We start from the raw sequence: 23,510 nt of genomic DNA, 5'->3' as shown, positions 1-23,510 counted from the left end.
AACAGAGACCAGGCTCAAAGAAGGTTAGGACTGGGTGTTAAATATTCCTGGATATAAGGTCTTCAGGAAAGATAGGAAAGGGGAAAAAGGGGGAGGAATTGCCGCATTGATTAAGGACAGCATTGCTGTGCTGGAGAAAAAGGATGTCCCAGAGGGGTCGAGGGCAGAATCAATTTGGCTGGAGCTTAGGAACAAAAAAGGTGTAGTTACATTGCTCAGTGTTGTCTATAGGCCACCAGCTAGTGGGAAGGACATGGAATTTGCAAGGAAATTACAGAGAGGTGTAAAAATTAAAGGGTAGTTATAATGGGGGACTTTAATTATCCAAACATAGACTGGGATAATCGCAGTGTAAAGGGCTGTGAGGGGCAAGAGTTCCTAGAGTGTGTTCAGGAAAATTTTCTACAACAGTATGTTGCTAGTTCAATGAGAAAAGAGGCAATGCTAGACCTGGTTCTTGGAAATGAGGTAGGCTAAGTGGATCAAGTATCAGTAGGAGACCATTTAGGGGATAGTGATCGTTCTATCATAAGGTTTAGGCTGAGTATGGAAAAGGACAAAGAGCAATCCAGGGTAAGAATAATTAACTGAGGGAAGGCCAACTTGTATGGGATAAGAATGGAGCTGGGGCGAATGAATTGGAGTCAAAAGCTGGCAGGAAAACCAGTAGATGCACAATACGCATCAAAGAAGAGATAGTTCGGGCACAGTCAAGGTATGTTCTTTCAAAGGGGAAAAGTAGGGCAAACAAATCCAGAGCTCCCTGAATGACAAAAGAGGTAGAGATTAAGAAGAAAAAGTGTGCTTATGACAGATGCTAGGTAGAAAATACTATTGAGAACCAGGCTGAATATTGAAGGTCCCGAGGGGAAGTGAAAAAGCAAATGAGAGAAGCAGAGATGTGATGAAATATAGGTATAATAGACTTAATTAAGTAGAATTTATATATCGTTATTATACATTTTAAAATTAAAGATTGAATAAATGGTCAGTTTTCAAGACTCACTGAAATTCCCTTTTACGAAGGTAGAGTTAAAAACCTCAAGGTCTTTCAAGGTCCCTGTTACAATAGAATGTGAACCAGAAACACCTTTAAAGTTTGAAAATCCATTTCAGCATTTCTGTTGCCAGGGAATTGCAGGATAAACAGACATTGAAACATCCTGTGTGACATCAGTAAGAGGTGATTAGTTGATAGTGTTGGTAAAATGTAGATAGATTGACTCAAAAGGAGGGTTTCAAAGTACCAACGACACACAATTAGATAATAAAATAATAAAAAGGAATGTTACTTACAAAAACAGATGCCAAGTAAACTCAATTAGAAACATTTTGACCAGATAAATGCTCACAACTTCAAGAGCAGGGGAATTCCAGCAAAAACATTATGTGGGGATGGTAGCTAATGATATTACCATATATGGACCTTAAATGCAGGAAAAACACACAGAAGGGTAACATCTATATGCTAAAAGATCAGACGATATTTTAGAAACATTATAAACATGAGGATTTTTGAAGTAAAAAACTAGAAGTATTGAATTTCTCATCAATGCTTCTCAACCTATGGCTTACTCAGGGAATTTAAGGTAAAAGTTTACTTTAAATTTTGACGGATATTCAAAGATATTTTGCTGTAACAGTATCAAGGTTGAACTTTTGGTTCTATTTTAGAAATAAGATTATGTGTTACATCTTAGTAATATTTAATATTGTGATATACTTATCTACTTAAAGTGTATTGCATGTCAATTTTTTTAATATATAAAAGTTAATAAATCATTTCATGTAGTATTCTGCATACAACTACAAGAACCTCCTCTCTCTGTCCCTTTAAATGGAGAGATACGTATTGAAGAGAGTTTCCCAAACCCTTATAATATCTGGGATATTTATGACAGCCACAATTGTTTAAAACAAAAATAGGCTATCCGAAAGATGGTAATATTCTCTGTTAGTTTTCTTTCTTTGAGGGAATACTAGTTAAGTTCTTTGGACCCAAATAAGTGTCTATAAGAATTTGTCTGGTTTGAACTTAATTAGAGGAGATTCATAGAGATGTCACCTGATTTGGTTTAGTCCCTGTAAGGGGTTAAAGTCATAAATCACTTCAGAGAGAGGGAATGAAGAGAGACTGGCAGCTAGCATTAAGGGAAATCCCAAAGTTTTCTACAGGAATATAAATAGTAAAAGGGTGATAAAAGGAGGAGTGGAGCGATTAGGGATCAGAAAGGGGATTTACACATGGAGGCAGAGGGCATAGCTGAGGTATTAAATGAATACTTTGCATCTGTCTTTACCAAGGAAGATGATGCAACCCAGGTGATGTTGAAAGAGGAGGTAAGTCAGACACCAGAGGGGTTTAAAATTGATAAAGAGGAAGTATTAGATAGGCTATCTGTACTTAAAGTGGATAAAGCACCAGGACCAGATGAGATACATCCAAGGATACGGAGGGAAGTGAGGGTAGAAATCACAGAGGCACTGGCCATAATTTTTCAGTCTTCCTTAGACTCTGGGATAGTGCCAGAGAACTGGGTAATTGCAAACGTTACACCCTTGTTCAAAAAAAGAGTGTAAAGATAAGCCCAGCAACTCCAGGCCAGTCAAATTTAACTTTGGTGGTGGGAAAACGTCTAGAAAAAGAAAAAATTATTTGGGACAAAATCAATAGTTGCGTGGACAAATGTGGGTTAATTAAGGATAGCCAGCACTGATTTCTTGCTGGAGTCTTTGAGGAGGTAACAGAAGGTTGATGAGGGCAATGCTGTTGATGTGGTGAACATAGACTTTTAATAGGTGTTTGATACTGTGCCACACAACAGATATGTCAGCAAACTTGTAGCTCATGGAATAAAAGGGACATGGATACAGAATTGGCTGAGTGACATGAAACAAAGAGTAGTGGTTAATGGATATTTTTCAGGCTGGATAAAAGGTTTGTAGTGGAGTTCCCTAGGGATCCTTGCTTTTCCTGATATATATTAATGACCTAGATCTTGGTGTACAGGGCACAACTTCAAAGTTTGCAGGTGATATGAAACTTGGAAGCATTGTGAACTGTGAGGAGGATAGTGTAGAACTGCAAAAGGACATAGACAAGTTGGTGGAATGGGCAGACAGGTGGCAGATGAGGTTCAATGCAGAGAAATGTGAAGTGATTCATTTTGGTCAGAAGAACATGGAGAGACAATATAAAATAAAAGGTACAATTCTAAATGGGGTGCAGGCGCTTGAGATGGCTTGGCCATGTGAGCCGCATGAAAGACACATTGTACAGCGAGCTCACCACTGGTATCAGACCCACCGGCCGTCCACGTCTCCGCTTTAAAGACGTCTGCAAACACAACATGAAATCCTGTGACGTTGATCACAAGTCGTGGGAGTCAGTTGCCAGTATTCGCCAGAGCTGGCGGGCAGCCATTAAGACAGGGCTAAAATGTGGCGAGTTGAAGAGACTTAGTATTTGGCAGGAAAAAAGACAGAGGCGCAAGGGGAGCGCCAACTGTGCAACAGCCCCGATAAACAAATTTCTCTGCAGCACCTGTGGAAGAGCCTGTCACTCTAGAATTGGCCTTTATAGCCACTCCAGGTGCTGCTTCACAAACCACTGACCACCTCCAGGCGCGTATCCATTGTCTCTCGAGATAAGGAGGCCCAAAAGAGAGATCTTGGTGTACAGGGCACAACTTCAAAGTTTGCAGGTGATATGAAACTTGGAAGCATTGTGAACTGTGAGGAGGATAGTGTAGAACTGCAAAAGGACATAGACAAGTTGGTGGAATGGGCAGACAGGTGGCAGATGAGGTTCAATGCAGAGAAATGTGAAGTGATTCATTTTGGTCAGAAGAACATGGAGAGACAATATAAAATAAAAGGTATAATTCTAAATGGGGTGCAGGAGCAGAGGGACCAAGGTGTATATGTGCATAAGTCACTGAAGGTGGCAGGACAGGTTGAGAGCGCGGTTAATGAAGCACACAGTATCCTGGGCTTTATTAATAGGGGCCTAGAGTACAAGAGCAAGGAAGTTATGTTGAACTTGCATAAGACACTATTTTGGCTTCAGCTGGAGTATTGTGTCCAGTTCTGGGCGCCACACCTTTGGAAAGACGTGAGGGCATTGGACAGAGTACAGAAAAGATTCACGAGAATGGTTCCAGGGATGAGGACTTTCAGTTATGAAGATAGATTGGAGAAGTGAGGACTGTTTTCCATGGAGAAGAGAAGGCTGAGAGGTGATTTGATAGCGGTATTCAAAATCATGAGGGGTCTGGACAGAGTAGATAGAGAGAAACTGTTCCCACTCATGACAGGATTGAAAACGAGGGGGCACAGATTTAAAGCATTTGGTAAGAGAAGCAAAAGTGACATGAGGAAAAACTTTTTCGTGAAGCAAGTGGTTACAGTTTGGAATGCGCTGCCTGAGAATGTGGTGGAGGCAGGTTCAATTGAAGGATTCAGAAGAGAATTAGACAGTTATATGAAAAGGAAGAATGTGCAGGGTTATTGGAAGGCGGCAGGGGAATGGAACTGAGGGAATTGCTCTTTCAGAGAGCCAATGCAGACATGGGCTGAATGGCCTCCTTCTGCACTAACGATTCTGTGATTCTGTGCTAATTCTTAAAATCTGCCCAATCTTCTGACCTACCACAAATCTTTGTAGATTTGTACAGTGTTTCTTTCAAATTGATGCTATCCTTAACTTCCTTATTTAGCCACGGATGATGCATCCTTCTCAACAAATCAATCTTTCTCTCTGGGTTAAATCTTTGCGAAGTGTTGTTAAGTATCACCTTAAAAGTCTGCCACTGCATCTCTATTGTCCTACCCTTGAACCTGGTTTCCCAGTTCACTTTAGCTAGCTCTGTCTTCATACCCTTGTGATTACCTTTACTTAATTTTAAAACACTAGTCTTATGTCCACACTTCTCCCCTTCAAACTGCACATGAAATTCTATCACGTTATGATCGTTGTCACCTCGAGGCTCAGTTACCATGAGGTTACTGATTAATCCTGCCTCATTGCACATTACCAGGCCTAGAATAGCCTGCTCCCTGGTTGGCCCTAGAACATACTGCTCTAAGAAACTGTCCCGAATACACTCTATGAACTCATTTTCCAGGCTACCTTTGCCAATCTAATTCGCCCAACCTACATGTAGATTAAAATCACCCATGACTATTGTGGTACCTTTCTTACACGCCCCATTCATTTCTTCCTGTATAATCTGTCCGACAGTGTAGCAACTCTTAAGGGCCTATAAACTACTCCCACAAGTGACCTTTCACCTTTCCTATTTCTTATCTCTACCCACTCTTTCGAGCCAAGCTCACCTCTCAGTACAGTACTAATGACATCATTAATTAACAGAGCTACCCCACCATCTTATCTCAGCTTTCTGTCTTTTTGAAATGTCAAATACCCTTCAATATTCAGGTCCCAGCCTTGGTCACGTTACAACCATGTCTCTGTAATGGTCATACATATTTATTTCTATCTGTGCTAACAATTCATCCATTTTGTTATGAATGCTGCATGCATTCAGTTACAGAGCCTTTAATTGTCTTATCACTTCTGTAATCTCTGTCCTTGTCTGCTGGTGCACTCTTAAGTTTGCATACCCCGTTTCTGCCTGCCACACTCTGGTTATTATCCACATCGCTACCCTGCTCTATTACCTAGTTACCCTTTGATTTACCTTCGCTTCCCCCACAATTTAGTTTAAAGCCCTCTCTACCTCTAAAGATGTTTGATTTGGGTCATGGGACAGGGAGTAGTTGAATCGAAAGATATTTGAGAGTGTCAAGCTAGAATATTAACATGCAACAAGTTATGAAAAGAATTTAAAAGTTGTCTATTTTAAATTCTGGCAGCTTTCAATCCATGACACAAGGGTTTGCCCCTTGGTGGTCAACTCTATGTTAAACATTGCCTGATGTAGCTCAGGAGCCCCACTCTGGCATGACAGTCTCTGCCACACTTATTGCAGAAAGTGTAGGATTCTCTGGCCTCCGCTTCCTCCGGGCCCTCTTCTCAGCCAGTTGAGCTTTCAGTTTCTCCTTGCCTCTTCCGATGCACCTCCAAACAGTCAGTCTCCAGCGACTGACTCCCAGTTGTCAGTGTTGATGTCCACCATGTTCCTATCTTGTTTACAAGTGTCCCTGTAGCCGAGGTACGGATGTCCAGCAGGTTGTGACCCAGTGGCTAGTTCACTGTACAGAAGGTCTTTGGGTATACAGCTGTCATCCATCCGATGAACGTGGCTGAGCCATCGCAGATATCATTGGCTGACGGAATTAGCACGCTCCAAGACCCAAGTTTGTGACCTTATCCTGCTGACAGATGCCAAGGATACATCTGAGACAGCAAAGATAGAAAGTGCTCAGCCTGCCTTTTCTCCTGCCTAGCACATATTGTCCAGGTCTCATACTGTAGAGAAGTGCACGGAGGACACAGGCTCGTTAGACTGCAGTTTGGTGTTCTCCAGCAGGTTCTGTTGCTCCACACGTTCTTACTCAGCTTAGACACAACATCTGCAGCTTTTGCAATGCACATGATGATTTCAGCATCAAATGACGGATTGTTGATGATTGTGCAGCCTGGTTATGTAAAGCTATCAATAACTTCCAGTGTCACATTACCAAAGCTGAACTATCCTGAACGATGACATTTGTTTTCTTGATGTTTGGGCAGCCCAGGGTCCCCATAAACTTTGCGCAGGCTTGTGCCCTATTTTAAAATAAAAGGATATTTAATAAAGTTTATTAAAATTTTGGATTGTAATTCATTGAAAGGCTACCCTAGAAATTGGACTGTGGCCAAATGTGCACTCGCCTAATGAAGCCAGGAGCAGGACCATGGCAAATTGGTCTGCTGGCCGCATTATTATAGTACTGGCGAGGTGTGGGCACCACAGGCAGCTCAGTTGCAGAAGATAGCAAGATCAGCTGGCTGTAATGCCAGCTAAGGGTTTAAAGTGAATCCAGGGTAGGGTGTATGCGGTGGTGGGCAGTGACCCAACCACAGTTTTAATGCAGAGTGGGTAGAGTACACACACTTCTTCTCGCTCCAATTAATAAGTTTAAAAACTCACTATTTTGGTGGCAGGCTCCAGCACTTCATTTAAGGTCTGTTGATTAGGCCACATGCCCAATTTCCGGTTTGGGTCCTAAATTGGTACTTTTTTTGGCATATTCAAGTGAAGATGCTTTCACAATACTGGACTGCTTGGACTAAATATATATTCTTAAGTTTTTTTTCATGGGATGTAGGCATCACTGGCAAGGCCAGCATTTGTTGCCCATAATTGCCCTGGAGAAGGTGGTGGTGAACAGTCTTCTTGAAGCGCTGCAGCCCATGTGGTGTAGGTGCACCCACAGTGCTATTAGGAAGGGAGTTCCAGGATTTGACCCAGCGACAGTGAAGGAATGGCGATATAGTCCCAAGTCAGGATGGTGTGTGAATTGGAGGGGATCTTGCAGGTGGTATTCCCATGTGTCTGCTGCCCTTGTCCTTCTAGGTGGTAGAGGTCATGGGTTTGGGAGGTGCAGTCGAAGAAGGTTTAGCGAGTTGCTGCACTGCATCTTGTAGATGGTACACACTTCTGGCACAGTGGCGCAGTGGTTAGCACCGCAGCCTCACAGCTCCAGGGACCCGGGTTCGATTCCAGGTACTGCCTGTGTGGAGTTTGCAAGTTCTCCCTGTGTCTGCGTGGGTTTTCTCCGGGTGCTCCGGTTTCCTCCCACAAGCCAAAAAGACTTGCAGGTTGATAGGTAAATTGGCCACTATAAATTGTCACTTATGTCGGTAGGTGGTCGGGAAATATAGGGACAGGTGGGGATGTTTGGTAGCAATGTAGGATTAGTATAAATGGGTGGTTGATGTTCGGCACAGACTCGGTGGGCCGAAGGGCCTGTTTCAGTGCTGTATCTCTAATAAATAAGTCGGCTGATTTGTCTTGGATGGTGTTGAACCTCGAGTGTTGTTGGAGCTGCACTCATCCAGGCATGTGGAGAGTATTCCAGCACACTTCTGACTTGTTCCTTGTAGATGGCGGACAGGCATTGAGGAGTCAGGAGGTGAGCTACTTGCCGCAGAATGTTCTTGTAACCACAGTATTGATATCGTTGGTCCAGTAAAGTTTCTGGTCAATGGTAACCCACCAGGATGATGTTGTAGTGGAGTAAATAGTAATATTTGGCGATTATTTTTAACACATGCAGTTTTTTTTTGTTTTCCATTTTCTCATCTACCAACAATTTAAGATTAATGCATTTATGACAATTCTGTTATTTTGCTACATTGCATATCTGTTTTTACCTTCTCAAGTTGATCATTAATCTGCAAAGCAAGAGTCTTTAAATGTGATTAACTGCTTCACAATTTTTTTTTTTATTATAAAACATGGCGACCATGGAACTTGAATCCTGGGGTTGAAATTGGAGAGAGTGCAGGAGCGTGAGTGAGAGAGATTTCTGTGCCTGGTACCTCAACAAAAGCAACAGTCACTAGAATGGCAACAAGCAAAGCATTTATATATCATCATTTACACAAGTACCTTAACTAGACAAAAATTGAGAGAGACCAAGAAGAAATTAGAACAGGTACCTAAAAGCTTGGTCAAAGAGTTAAATTTTAAAGGAGGGCCTGAAAAAGGAGAGAGAGGTAGAGAGTAGCACTTTATACATGTTCATAATAATTTTCATACTGCCCACTCACACAATTTGTCCAATTCATTTTGTATTTCCTGTACTGTCTCCTAGTTTGGCATAATCAGAAAATTTTGATTAATTTGATAGAGTTTCTGAATACAAGTCACTGATGTGAATTAGAAACAATAAGTAATCCCAATTTTGATGCCCTGGTCATCCACTCAACAGTTATTAATTTCTCACCCTAAATAACTCCCTTAACTAGTTATCCAGTTTTCTATCCATTAGCCAATTTTGTATTCATTCTAAATGTTTATCAGAATCCACAAAGAATAAGTGGTTGCTTGCCATGCAGGAGTCTCAGACACCACATTCTAGGGCTTTCCACTATCTACTTGATGTGTTGCATCCTCAAAAAACTCAAGGAAATTGGGAAGGGAAGATGTTGCCCTTCCGAATTCAAGTTAACCATTGTTTACTAGGACATTATTGTACAAATAAGCCTCAAGGTTATTCGCAATAATTATTTTAGATTGTACTGAGGTAAGGCAAATGGCCCTGTGTATGCTCTTAAAAAATGTCAAATCGGGCAGTCCCACCCCCTCCCCAACAAAGACAATGGATAATTTCTTCCATAACCTCCTATATGAAGCCAGTTTTAAATTCAGCTTTACTGTCTCTAATTTTTTTAATATTTTCTCAATTTGATACAAGAACAAAAATGCTCTCTTCACAATGTACCTTGGCTTAATTTTAGATCTCTTGGCCCAGTATTTTTTCTTTTAATACTCAGCCTCCCTCTTCTATTTTAACATTGAGCTATGTTACAAAGTTGCCTTGTGTGCTGTTAGGAAGGGAGTTCCAGGATTTGACCCAGCGACAGTGAAGGAATGGCGATATAGTCCCAAGTCAGGATGGTGTGTGAATTGGAGGGGATCTTGCAGGTGGTATTCCCATGTGTCTGCTGCCCTTGTCCTTCTAGGTGGGGCAAAAATGAATATAACTGATGCAACAATACACAAATTCTAGTCCAACCACTTTATTTTTTTTCAATGAAACCCATAACCCATACAAGCATTTTTGAAACACAGCATACCTTTCATGACTTATTATATTCGAAAGTATTGCATTAATGTGAATTGCATTATAATTCAAAGGACCTGTGCAATTTTCAAGTTACTGTTGCTTTGGGAGGGGGGAGCTTGAGAGCTGAGACCCACAGCTGCAACTTCATGCCCAAACATCTCACTTTAAAGCACATTTATCTTGTCAGCTCTTTTTATTTTCCCCATCTGATATTGGTGATTAATGCTGAAAAATCTCACTTTAAGCGAGTTTCGTCTCTTAAAATTCAAGTTAATTACTTCAGCAAAAGCACTACTGAAAATTCATAGCACGTTCAATATGAAAAAGAAACAGCTTCCTTACTGAACAATTAATTCATGTTCATGCTATTTTGAAAAACTTCGGGAGGCATTTGATTCCTGATAATTGTTTACAACAGACAGTGAGGTCTTACACTATATGCATACTTTGCACCGACAAGACTGCCACTGTATCCATCACTGTGCCCCAAAGCAAAAAATCATTGCCACGCTGCAATGTAAACATGTATAAGTTTATGGTACACCTAGAACAGAAATCACAGCAGCAGTAACTGATTCCTAGTAATATATTCCCTTTTATTTAATATTAGCAAACAATTTTATGAGACAAATAACTCCGGGGGAAAAAAAAACATAGCATCCAAACTATTTAACCATAAAACACCAGGTCCTATTTTTACTCCTGGGCAGGAAAGCAGTCAGGACATTTGGGTGCAGTTGGTGGGAATCTTGGTGATTTTAACCGTTGGACCATATTAGCAAGCTGCTTGGCAGTTTCTCAACCATAACAGCTGGGGAAATGGCTGCCCGGTCATTAAGATCAGGCAACAGGAGGCCACTGCCGGAGACCTGCAGGAATGGTGCCTGGCACAAATTGAATGGATAAGAGGGACTCAGCAGGGGAGTTGTGGTCGGGTGAGGGGAGATGGGGGGTTGGGAGATGCGGCAATGGGAGGTCCAAGGGTTTCCTCAGGGGAGCCCGGAGAAGCATTTGAGTTCCTCCTGGCCCATGAGAAAACTTCAAATACAATTTAAAAAGCTTTTCTTACTGGGCCATTTCTGGACCACGATGCAGCTTCAGGCAGCTTTGCCCTGGTGGAGGAATCACCACTGCTCCCCCTACAGAGTTCAAGTAAAAATCGTAAACTGGTCCCGATAATGTAATTGGAACCCAATCTGCATATTTAAAGCAGGATACTGGTATGTGTCCCTAAAATTACAGTTACCCAGTTTGGGGTAGGAACAGAGCGGCTAAATCACCTGCTCAATTTTAACTGCCCACCCAGTATCTCAATATAGGCATTGCAAAAGCTACCCACCAATGTCTGCAAAAAATGGCATTGAAAATGCTTTAAATGACCACTTTTGCCATTGCCCAACGACGTAATCGACTAGAAGGCTGGATTTAAGTTCCAGCCTTAGTTAACCTCAGGCGAGCAGCTCCCAAGCCCACCAGCATCAAGCAGAGCAGAGGAAAGGAATTCAGTGTGGGTCACATTTAATGCCCTCTGCTTGTCAGCCATAGAGTGCCATGAATGAATGTTAGACATCTGTCTTCCTAACCACATCTGCAGCACAAAGGATTATCTTTAGGTTACAGAAAAAAAAACTTTTAGTTACAGAAAGTGTAATCTATGCCAGAAACCAAAACACCTGTAAGCACATGGCAAAATTTATAACAGAATCTACTGATTAATTTTCCACACAATTTAAATTGATGATATACCTCTATTTAATGCCTGGTCTCTAAGCAAACTGTTTTTATTTTTTGACTGTTTGAATTTGTGAAGCTTCTTCAGGCCAGGTGTAGGAATCAACTACGAATTCGTCATAGTCAGTGCTGTAAATCAGGGAGTTGATATAAGATTCTTTGTCTTCAGGCTCCGGGTACACAGACGCCATTCCATTCCTGAACGCATATTCAGCAATCTGAAAAGAAGGGTGACACAGCAGGTTCAGTCCTGCAGCAAAAACTGGGCCACAGTCAGTCACTTCTTGAACGAGACTTTCAAAAAGTCTCAAAGTATTCTAATTGCCATCTGCAGCTTTTAGAATGGCATTTAAAAAATATATATATAAAAGGAAGCTTTCTACAGTCATTCTTCATCTTAGATAAAATTGCACATTTAGAATAACAGAAGGATGGTTCTATGCCTCAGTAGAAAATCCATAATAAAAATCCATTACACTAGTGGTAAGCAAACTAGGCAATTTTTATAATTTGTAAGAAAAAGAAATACTTTTTTAAAAAATAGTTCTTGGCTCCTGAACTGCCTCTCACCTCACCCTCCTTCTTCAGACCCTCTCTCTGTGAGCTTTCTTTCAGGTCACAGGCTTCTCATGAGCAAAAGGCAGCCCAATCCTTCTCCCCTGAGATTTCTTACTGTTATGAAAGTGCTTCTGCTTTTTGTTAAAAATATTTTTTCAGGAATTCATAGTCAAACTGAAGAAATGTCAAACCAGTTTTTTTTTCCCAAAAGGGTCAAGAGTCAAAGAACCAGTTTGGCAACAATGTTACAGGTTGTCACAAGACTTAAGTTCACTATAGCACAGAAACCCTGGTAATGGGGAAGATATAGCACAAACCCAGGTGCAGCAGGGCGCACCTGAGACAGCAACATACTCAAACTTTTGGTTGTCATGTCAGTATTTACCTTCTGGAATGAGATAAAGTTAGCTCCTGCTGCTGAAGAAGTGTCACGGAGGAAGAGACCAGATTCTTGCTGAATGTTTAAAGAGTCAAGCCTACTGAAGAAGTGTCATGGACGAAAAGCCTGCTAAATTAATTCGCAACGCCACCTGAAATGAACTGTTCTAAAACATCCTAGTGACCCGTCGATCTGTACTCGGAGTCTAGACTACCAGTTTTGGAACACAACATATCTCATCTGTTTTGTTCAAGAATGAGCAAGTAATCAGCCCAATGGCTTTTCATCTGTAACAGAACTCGAAACAAAAATCCCTTTTTTTTTTCCAGTTAACTGGTGTATGTGAATACAGGAGAGCTTTTTGAGCCAGCTCGTAGAAAGTCCTACAAGAGAAGGGGCGGTACCGGACTTAATCCTACGGAATGAAGCCGGACAAGTGGTAGAAGTGTCAATGGGGGAGCATTTCAGGGATAGTGACCATAACTCTAAGATTTAAGATAGTTATGAAAACGGACAAAGATGGACCAGAAATAAAGGTACTGAATTGGGGGAAGGCCAATTTCAATATGATATAACAGGATCTGGCCAAAGTGGACTGGGAGCAGCTACTTGTAGTAAAGTCTACATCAGGCTAGTCAGAGTCATTCAAAAAGGAAATAGTGAGAGTTCAGGGCCAACATGTTCCCATAAAGGTGAAGGTTAGGAATAACAAGTCCAGGGAACCCTGGATGTCAAGGGATATAGAGGATTGGATCAGGAAAAAAAAAGGCGGCTCATGGCAGATTCAGAGGGCTGAAAACAGCAGAGGTCCTAGAGGAGTATAGTGTGTAGGGGGGAGGGGGGGGGGGGCGGGTACTTAAAAAAGTAATTAGGAGAGCGAAGAAGGGGCATGAATAAACACTGGCAGGCAAGATAAAGGAAAATCCCAAGTATTATAAGTATATTAAGGACAAGAGGATAAGCAGGGAAAGAGTAGGGCCCATTAGGGACCAAAGTGGCAATGTGTGTGTGGAGCCAGAGGACGTAGGTGAGGTTTTAAATGATTTCTTTTCATCTGTGTTCACAATGGTGAAGGACGACGTAGGTGTAGAGATCAGGGAGGGGAATTATGAGATACTTGAACAAATTAACATTGAAAGGGAGGAGGTATTAGCAGTTTTAGTGGGCTTAAAAGTGGATAAATCCCCAGGTCCTGATGAGATGTATCCCAGGATGCTATGTGAGGCAAGGGAAGAAATAGCAGAGGCTCTGACACAAATTTTCAAATTCTCTCAGGCCACAGGAGAGGTACCAGAGGACTGGAGGACAGCGAATATGGTACCATTATTCAAGAAGGGTAGCAGGGATAAACCAGGTAATTACAGGCCGGTGAGTCTAACATCAGTGTCAGGGGAACTATTGGAAAAATTCTGAGGGGCAGGATTAATCTCCACTTGGAGAGGCAGGGATTAATCAAGGATAGTCAGCATGGCTTTGTCTGGGGAAGATCCCTCCTAACAAACTTGATTGAATTTTTCGAGGAGGTGACTAGATGTGTAGATGAGGGTAAAGCAGTTGATGTAGTCTACATGGACTTCAGTTAGGCTTTTGATAAGGTTCCGCAGGAGAGACTGGTTAAGGTGGTCAGAGCCCATGGGATCCAGGCAAATTGGATCCAAAATCGGCTTAGTGGCAGGAGGCAGAGAGTGATGGTCGAGGGTTGTTTTTGCGATTGGAAGCCTGTGACCAGTGGTGTACCGTAAGGATCGGTGCTGGGACCCTTGCTGTTTGTAGTGTACATTAATGATTTAGACACGAATATAGGAGATATGATCAGTAAGTTCACAGATGACACAAGAATTGGTGGTGTCGTAAATAGTGAGGAGGAAAGCCATAGATTACAGGACGATATAGATGGGCTGGTAAGATGGGCTGAGCAGCGGCAAATGGAATTTAATTCTGAGAAGTGTGAGGTGATGCATTTTGGAAGGACTAACAAAGCAAGGGAATATACAATGGATGGTAGGACCATAGGAAGTACAGAGGTCCAGACGAACCTTAGTATACTTGTCCATAGATCACTGAAGGCAGCAGCACAGGTAGATAAGGTGGTTAGGAAGGCAAATAGGATACTTACCTTTATTAGCTGAGGCATAGAAAATAAGAGCAGGGAGGTTATGATGGAGCTGTATAAAATACAGTTAGGCCACAGCTGGAGTACTGTGTACAGTTCTGATCACCACCCTATAGGAAGGATGCGACTGCACTGGAGAGGGTGCAGAGGAGATTCACCAGGATGTTGCCTGGGCTGGAGCATTTCAGCTATGAAGAGAGACTCGATAGGCTAGGGCTGTTTTCGTTAGAGCAGAGAAGGTTGAGGGGAGACTGATAGAGGTATACAAAAATAAGAGGGGCATAGATATGAAGAAACTTTTTCCCTTAGCAGAGATGTCAATAACCAGGGGGCATAGATTTAAGGTAAGGGGCAGAAGGTTTAGGGGCGATTTGAGGAAACATTTTTTCACACAGAGGGTGGCTGGAATCTGGAACAAACCTCCTGAAGGGGTGGCAGAGGCAGGAACCCTAACAATATTTAAGTATTTAAATGAGCACTTGAAACGCCATAGCCTACAAGGCTATGGGCTAAGTGCTGGAAAATGGGATTAGAATAGATAGGTGCTTGATGGCTGGCACAGACACAATGGGCCGAAAGGCCTGTTTCTGTGCTGTATAACTCTATGGCTCTGTGTCTGGCGTGTGTGTGTGGGTGAAAGAGAGGGTGTGAGGGGCTAAGGTAAAAAGGGAACTTTAAAATTTCAATCTGAGGGTTTATGCTGTATTTCATTACTGGTTAAGACTTGTTTTACAATAAACCTGGTTAGTGTGTCTTATTATGGGAAAAAGAGTATATTATTGACCGCTAAAATAAAAGCAAAATACTGCGGATGCTGGAAATCTGAAACAAAAACAAGAAATGCTGGAATCACTCAGCAGGTCTGGCAGCATCTGTGGAAAGAGAAGCAGAGTTAACGTTTCGGGTCAGTTCCGAAGAAGGGTCACTGACCCGAAACGTTAACTCTGCTTCTCTTTCCACAGATGCTGCCAGACCTGCTGAGTGATTCCAGCATTTCTTGTTTTTGTTGTATATTATTGACCGTATTGGTAAGTGGGAAAATTTAAATGTATGTTCTTTTTTGTGGAGGGGGGAACTGGAATAACAATGCACTCTCCCGCCTTGTTCGTAACATTACAGGATCGCTCAATGCACTACATTGTAATTGAGAAAAAAATGAATGTGGCACATGTTAACATAATAAATTGGTTAGCCCTTAAAAAAAACATTACCTTCACAGCCACCAGGAGGGAAACATTTCTGATAGCTTTAAGAGGAGGATATAAGCGACCTTCAGCCAAATGTTCCTCAAGTACCTGCTCAACTATAGCCTGGAAAACAAAAGCAAAAGCACATAAATTAAGATCCAGGTTTCCATAACATTATCACAATAAAATATTCTTTATGCGGCCTACAAGATTAGGTTTCATATGTTCAAACAGATACAGCATTGCAACACAACTGATAAATAAATTATGCAATCACAGTACAAATAGTTATTTGCAGCTATTACTTTGCTATTTGTAGAAATTTCATCTGATTAAATTCAACCATCCTCGTGCTAATCAGCTTTTGGGCCCCAGACAATCTCCTCCTGAATTCTCAAAGAACCACTGCTAGCAGCTGAACGCCTCTTACAAATGCTACAAAACTGCAGAAATCCCGAAACAGATGGGCCCCAGCCCCTCACTGCTCCTTCCCCTACCCTGGAGTCCTAGCGGGCCCCAGCTCCCCACCCCTGAGCCCCATGGGGCCCCGCTTCCCACCACCAAGAGCCTTGACTGTTCAGTGCTATGGAAGAGCAAAGGAATTTGGGGGTACAGGTTCAAATGACATCCCCATGTCTGCATGAGCAGAATTTGCCCCACAGGCTTCAGCACCCCACTGCCATGGTCAAATGGGGGTCAGAACCCCGCAATGTGTGGGGAGCAGTCACCCGGCAGTAATTTTTCTCGAATTGACCAATTAGTGGCTAAAGGGCAGGCTCACAAAGCTGAAGGGCCAATAGGAAGCCCTCCAGCACTGAAGAAGCAGCAGGCTGCCGTTTCAGATAAGTGGGGGAGAGGGGCCACAAGCTGGAGGCACCCTCTAACTCTTATAAATTATAAAATAGCCTCAGCAGCCAGGCCACCATTGTGGAAGGGGAACCTCACTATGGGGTGGCCTGTGGCAGCAGCTGAAGCCAGAGAGGCAGCAAGGGCTTCTAAGCTGTGAGACCACCTCCATGCAGCTACACTGTTTACCAACGCCTCCAGGGACCTAGAGGCCGACTGGAAAATTCTAGTCAGCCTCTGACAATAGGCCTTAAATGAGGTCAGTTGGCTACCCACTGCTTGTGGGAAAATGGCCCGGGGTGGGATGGAGCTGGGGAACCAGCGTGCAGCTGGCAGAGTGAATTTATCTGCCCACCTCCGTGCCCGCCCTCATCAGGGCCTAAAAATTCAGTCCATAGCGGTTTTAAAAACAGCTAGGTTTTATTACAAGAGGTATTGAATATAAAAGCCAAAGGGTAACAATGAGCCTATACAAAACCTCACTTAGAGTACTGGGCTACACACTGTATTAAGTACAATAGAGAGGCTACAATATGGATTCAATAAGATGCTGCTTGGTATGAGGAAATCCAAATAAGAAGACAGCCTTGAAAATTTGGGGGATTTTTTTTGTTAGAACACCACAGATTAGGGGGATATGATAGAACTGTTTAAAATTATGTAAGAATGGAACAAAGTAAATAGAAGTAGACGGTTTCTGGTAGTTGAGGAGTCTGGAATTTAACCACAGATACAAGATTAAATGCAAAAGATTTAGAACAGAGAGCAAAATAAATAAATGTCTTGACACAGAGTTCTGAAGCTGTGACATTCACTCCAAATGTTGAGGCAGAAACCGTCAATGTTAACATTCAAGACTAATTGGATAGGTACTGAAGGAAAATTGGATGAATGGATAGAACAGAAGTGTAAATAGGTGACTAGGACTGCATGCTCATTTAGAAAGAAAACGGTGGCACACACTGGTTGGCTGAACGCCTGTTTCTATTTTGTAATTGCTATGTATTCCTATGTGAAAAGTCATTTATTAAAAAATTTCTCCTACATATTACCAATATATTCAATGAGCTTTACCTTAGTAAAGCTTCTGAACTTCATGCGCGAGCCTTTGATCAAATAATTTTGAAAACATTTTGAACAGAAACTGCTAGAGGATAAAAAAAAAAATCCTTTATAGTTCAAAGGTGATAATGGTATTGACGCATTTTGGTAATTCGGACACTCAGACTGCACAGTTCAAACTCAGTTCACAGTTCTTAGCAAAAATATCCAAGTTTCTCAGGGAGGCTGAAGCCTTCAAATAAAAACTTTAATGAAGGCACTAAAACACACACAAAGGCAATTTAATGGTCAAGTTTAATCATGATTTCATGAAATGATTATCTTTTTGATTTTAAACTTTGTTTTTGGTTAAAATCCTTATTTTGGACACTCAACATTTCGGTGAATAAGGGAAAACAGTGGATGAGAAACAAATTCAGAAAGCATTTGGAACTATTTGAACCTGGAGGCCAGATTGTCCAACAGGGTGATATACTCTGAACAAAAACAACTTGCATTTAATATAATGCCTGCAATGTAGTAAAACATCCCAAGCGCTTCACAGGAGCATTATCACAGGACCATTATCACAGGACCAAATTTGACAGCAAGCCACATAAGGAGATATTAGAGTAAGTGATCAAAGCTTGGTCAAAGAGATGGGTTTTAAGGAGTGTCCTAAAGGAGAAAAGATAGGTAAAGAGGCAGAGAGTTGTAGGGAGAGAATCCCCAAGCTTAGGGCCTTGGCAACTGAAGGCATGGCTGCCAATGGTGGAGTGATTAAAATTGGGGAGGTGGTGGCGTAGTGGTAATGTCACTGAACTCGTAATCTAGAGGCCCAGTCTAATGCCCTGGGGAGACAGGTCCAAATTCTACTGGTGGAATTTAAATTCAATTAATAAATTCAATTAATGAATCCAAAAAATCTGGAATTGAAAGCTAGTCTAGTCTCAATAATGCCATGAAATTATCAATTGTTATAAAAACCCATCCGGTCTACTAATGTCCTTCAGGGAAGGAAATCTGCTGTCCTTACTTGGTCTGGCCTAAATGTGACTCCAGACCCACAGCAATGGCAATTTCTTTGAAACGGCCTAGCAAGCCACTCAGTTGTCAAGGGCAATGAGGGAAGAGCAACAAATACTGCTCTTGCCAGCAACGCCCACATCCCAAGAAAGAATTAGATAAACACAGTCATACTAGACCCCCACCTGCCAAGAATGAGGCGCATTAATCTTGCCATGAACACTGACTTTAAAATGTTATTGGTGTGAAGAAAGGACTTATTAAACAGATCAGCCATGGCTGGAAAAGGCATTTGCATATTAACAGATAGTGCTTAGAAGGTCAAAGTACCATTCCCTGACACAATCAACCCACAATGGACCTTGATCACCAGGAACTGTGTGTAATAAGAGCATTCCAGAGACTGCTAAGGTGACATAATCCAAGACGTGGTCAGACAAGTTAGTCACATGACTAACCTGCTTGGTAACCTGGGTTTTTCCTGAATTGTAGGAAAAGTTTAAACTGAGAAAGTCTGTTTGCTCCTGGACTGAGAATATCTCTCCTGTCTGCTCCCATCTCTTTCTCACAAGCTTCTGGATCCACTGAAGACACATGAACCCCAAGAGAGAAAAGTCTTCTACATCGAACAAGTTTTGAGGAGAATACTGGACCCCAATGAAAAGCTAAATCTACCGACAATCAAGGGCTTGACAATGAGCTCGAAGAACCATAACAAAAACGCTTCAGATATTGCCTCAAACTTTTCCACTTTATTTTTTCTTCTGCTCTTTTCTGTCTCTATTTGCATGTGTGCATTGTGCAGGCACACTATCGTGGGCATGTCATGTATCTGTTGGTGTTGACCGAATTAGAGTTTCAGTTCAAGTTTAATAAATTTCAACTTTGCTTCTTTAAACCCAAGAAAACCTGTTGTGCTGGTTTCTTTGTCTTATAATTGGAAAGTGGTGAACATGGATTCACCAAGGGGGAGCTAAAGACAGTGTGTTCAAACTTAAACCCTGTAACAGTAAGACCAGGCGAAGAGAGAAAGGGAACCCTAGACCACTTTCTCACCTGATCATAACAGCAGGGATCATGGAGGAGATAAAGAGATAGGAAGATAGCAAGGCCATGGAGGGACTTGAAAACAGGAATAAGATTTTTAAAATTGAGATGCTCCTGAACTGAGAGCCAATGTAGGTCAACAAGCACAGGGGTGATGGGTTAACAGGACTTGATGTGAATTAGGACAAGGGCAGCAGAGTTTTGGATGACCTCAAGTTTTTGGAGGGTAGAATGAGCCAGGCTGGCCAGGAGTGGGTTGAAATAGTCAAATAAAATAACTCAGTTTAAAAACAGCAGTTATTGTGTCTCATACCTTTAACATCAAAATACCTGTCACATCATTACAGGAGTAACAATGAAACATGCACTACATGCAAAGTTAATATTTAATACCAAAGAGATCTATAAACATGGAAACATAGAAAATGGGAGCAGTAGGCCATTCAGCCTTTCAGGCCTGCTCCGCCATTCAAAAAGATCATAGCTGATCGTCTATTTCAGTACCCTGTTCCCGCTTTCTTCCTATATCCCTTGATCCCTTTTGCATTAAGAAATACATCTATCGCCTTCTTGAATATATTTAATGACTTGGCCTCCACTGCCTCTGTGGTAGAGAATTCCACAGGTTCACCACCCACTGAGTGAAGAAATTTCTCCTCATCTCGCTTCCAAATGTCATACCCAGTATCCTGAGACTGTGACCCCTAGTTTTGGAGTCCCCAGCCAGCGGGAACATCCTCCCTACATCTAGCCTGTCTAGTCCTGTTAGAATTTCATAGGTTTCTATGAGATCCCCTCTCATTCTTTTAAACTCTCGTGAATATTGGCCTACTCGACCCAATCTCTCCTCATACATCAATCCTGCCATTCCAGGAATCAGCCTAGTAAATCTTCTCTGCACTCCCTCCATGGCAAGAATATCCTTCCTCAGATAAGGAGACCAAAACTGCACACAATACTCCAGATGTGGTCTCACCAAGACCCTGTATAACTGCAGCAAGACATCCTTGCTCCTGTACTCTCATCCTCTTGCAATCAAGGCCAGCATAACCTGAATGCCTGCTTTCAGCAACTGGTGTACAAGGCATGGATTGAGTTGGCTGACAGACAGGAAACAGAGTAGGAATAAATGGGTCTTTTTCCGGGTGGCAGGCAGTGACTAGTGGAGTACCTCAGGGATCAGTGCTCGAGACCCAGATCTCCTTGCACCTCCCCTTTCCCAATCTATCACCATTCAGATAATAATCTGCCTTTCTGTTTTTACAACCTAAGTGAATAACCTCACATTTATCCACGTTACACTGCACCTGCCATGCATTTGCCCACTCACCCAACTTGTCCAAATCACATTGGAGCCTCTTTGCATCCTCCTCACAGCTCACAGTCCCCCACAGCTTTGTGTCATCTGCAAACCTGGATATGTTACATTTAGTTACCTCACCCAAGTTATTAATATATATTGTGAATAGCTGGGGCCTAAGCACTGATCCCTGCGGTAGCCCACTAGTCACTGCCTGCCATCCGGAGAAAGACCCATTTATTCCTACTCTCTGCTTCCTGTCCGTCAACCAATTCTCAATCCAAGCCAGTATATTACCCCCAATCCCATGTGCTTTAATTTTACACACTAACATCTTACGTGGGACCTTATCAAAAGCCTTCTGAAAATCCAAATAGACGACATCCACTGGTTCTCCCTGATCTATTCTACTGGTTACATCCTCAAAAAAACTCCAGTAGATTTGTTAAGCATGATTTCCCTTTTGTAAACCCATGCTAACTTTGTCCAATCCCGTTTATGCATTCCAGGTGTTCTGCTATCACATCCTTTATAACAGATGCTAGCATTTTCCCCACTACTGATGCAAGGCTAACTGGTCTGTAATTCCGTTTTTTTTCTCCCTCCTTTTTTTAAATTTTGGGGTTACATTTGCCACCCTCCAATCTGGAGGAATTGCTCCAGAGTCTATAGAATTTTGGAAAATGACCACCAATACATCCAATATTTCCAGGGCCACTTCCTTTAGTACTCTGGGATGTAGATCATCAGTCCCTGGGGATTTGTCAGCCTTTAACCCCATTAATTTCTCTAGCACTATTTTCTTTTACTAATACTGATTTCCTTCAGTTCCTCCCTCTCATTAGACCCTTGGTTCCCTAACATTTCTCGGAGGTTATTTGTGTCCTCCTTCGTGAAGACAGAACCAAAGTATGTGTTTAATTGTTCTGCCATTTCTTTGTTCCCCATTATAATTTCCCTCGTTTGACTGTAAGGGACCTAACATTTGTCTTCACTAATCTTTTTCACTTCACATATTCATAGAAGCTTTTAGTCAGTTTTTATGTTTCTCGCAAGTTTACGCATATACTCAATTTTTGAATTCTAAACTGCTCCCAATCCTCAGACTTGCTGCTTTTTCTGGCAATTTTATATGACTCCTCTTTGGATCTAATTCTATCCCTAATTTCTTTTGTAAGCTACGGTTGAGCCACCTTTCCAGTTTTATTTTTGCGCCAGACAGGAATGCATAATTGTAGTAATTCATGCACACTTTCTTTAAATTTTATTCATTGCCTATCCACCATCAACCCTTTCAGTAAAATTCCCCAATCTACCATAGCCAACTCACGCCTCCTCCTTCGTAGTTTCCTTTACTTAGATTCAGGACCCTAGTTTCGGATTCAACTACTTCACTCTCCATCTTAAATGAAGAATTCTATCATGTTATAGTCGCTCCTCCCCAAGAGACCCCGTACAATAAGATTGTTAACTAATCCTTTCTCATTGCATAATATCCAATCTCGGATAGCCTGTTCTTTAGTTGGTTCCTCAACGTATTGGTCGAAAAAAACATTGCACACACACTCCAGGAAATCCTCCTCCACAGTATTATTGCTAATTTGGTTTGACCAATCTATACGTAGATTAAAGTCACCCACGATTACAGTTGTACCCTTATTGCATGCATCTCTAATTTCCTGTTTAATGCCATCCCTTACATCTCCAATACTGTTTGGGGGCCTACAGACAACCACCACCAACGTTTTCTGCCCCTTGGTGTTTCTTAACTCCACCCATATCGATTCCACATCATGATTTTCCGAGCCAATATCCTTCCTCACTATTGCATTGATTTCCTCCTTTACTAACAATGCTACCCCACCTCCTTTCCCTTTTTGTCTGTCCTTCCTAAATATTGAATACCCCTGGATGTTCAGTTCCCATCCTTGGTCACCCTGCAGCCATTTCTCCATAATCGCAACGATATCATAACTGTAGATATCTATTAGCGCTGTTAATTCATCTACCTCATTGCGAATGCTCCGCGCATTAAGACACAATGCACTTAGACTTGTCTTTTTAACGTTGTTAGTCTTCAGATACTTTATATGGTTGGCTCCACTCTTGCTTAGTATTAGATACATACAAGCCCACTGACTCCTACAAATATCCAGACTATGCTTCCCACCCTATTTGAAGAGAGGAACAAAGAACAAAGAAAATTACAGCACAGGAACAGGCCCTTCGGCCCTCCAAGCCTGCGCCGATCCAGATCCTCTATCTAAACATGTCACCTATTTTCTAAGGGTCTGTATCTCTTTTCTTCCTGCCCATTCATGTATCTGTCTAGATACATCTTAAAAGACGCCATCGTGCCCGCATCTACCACCTCCGCTGGCAACGCGTTCCAGGCACCCACCACCCTCTGCGTAAAGAACTTTCCACGCTTATCCCCCCTAAACTTTTCCCCTTTCACTTTGAACTCGTGTCCTCTCGTAATTGAATCCCCCACTCTGGGAAAAAGCCTCTTGCTATCCACCCTGTCTATACCTCTCATGA

At 42.0% G+C, this 23,510-nt stretch overlaps 1 protein-coding gene across 3 annotated transcripts in view; it reads right to left on the bottom strand.

Annotated features, from left to right (window-relative positions):
• Positions 1 to 9,678: 9,678 nt before the first annotated feature.
• me1 (malic enzyme 1, NADP(+)-dependent, cytosolic) overlaps positions 9,679 to 23,510 on the bottom strand; it is a 521,038-nt gene continuing 507,206 nt past the window's right edge. For all 3 annotated transcript variants that reach the window (XM_068026008.1, XM_068026010.1, XM_068026009.1), the window contains exons 13-14: positions 15,734 to 15,832; positions 9,679 to 11,690 (exon numbers count right to left, since the gene is read on the bottom strand). In XM_068026008.1, coding sequence (XP_067882109.1) covers positions 11,523 to 11,690; positions 15,734 to 15,832 — 267 coding nt within the window. In that variant the 3' untranslated portion in view covers positions 9,679 to 11,522. The remainder of the gene's footprint in view (positions 11,691 to 15,733; positions 15,833 to 23,510) is intronic.

This window comes from Heterodontus francisci, chromosome 3 (genome assembly GCF_036365525.1).
Source record: "Heterodontus francisci isolate sHetFra1 chromosome 3, sHetFra1.hap1, whole genome shotgun sequence".
Taxonomy (NCBI): Eukaryota; Metazoa; Chordata; class Chondrichthyes; order Heterodontiformes; family Heterodontidae; genus Heterodontus; species Heterodontus francisci.
The sequence above is the reverse complement of the archived record's forward strand: the minus strand, read 5'-3'. Positions and strand labels throughout refer to the sequence as shown.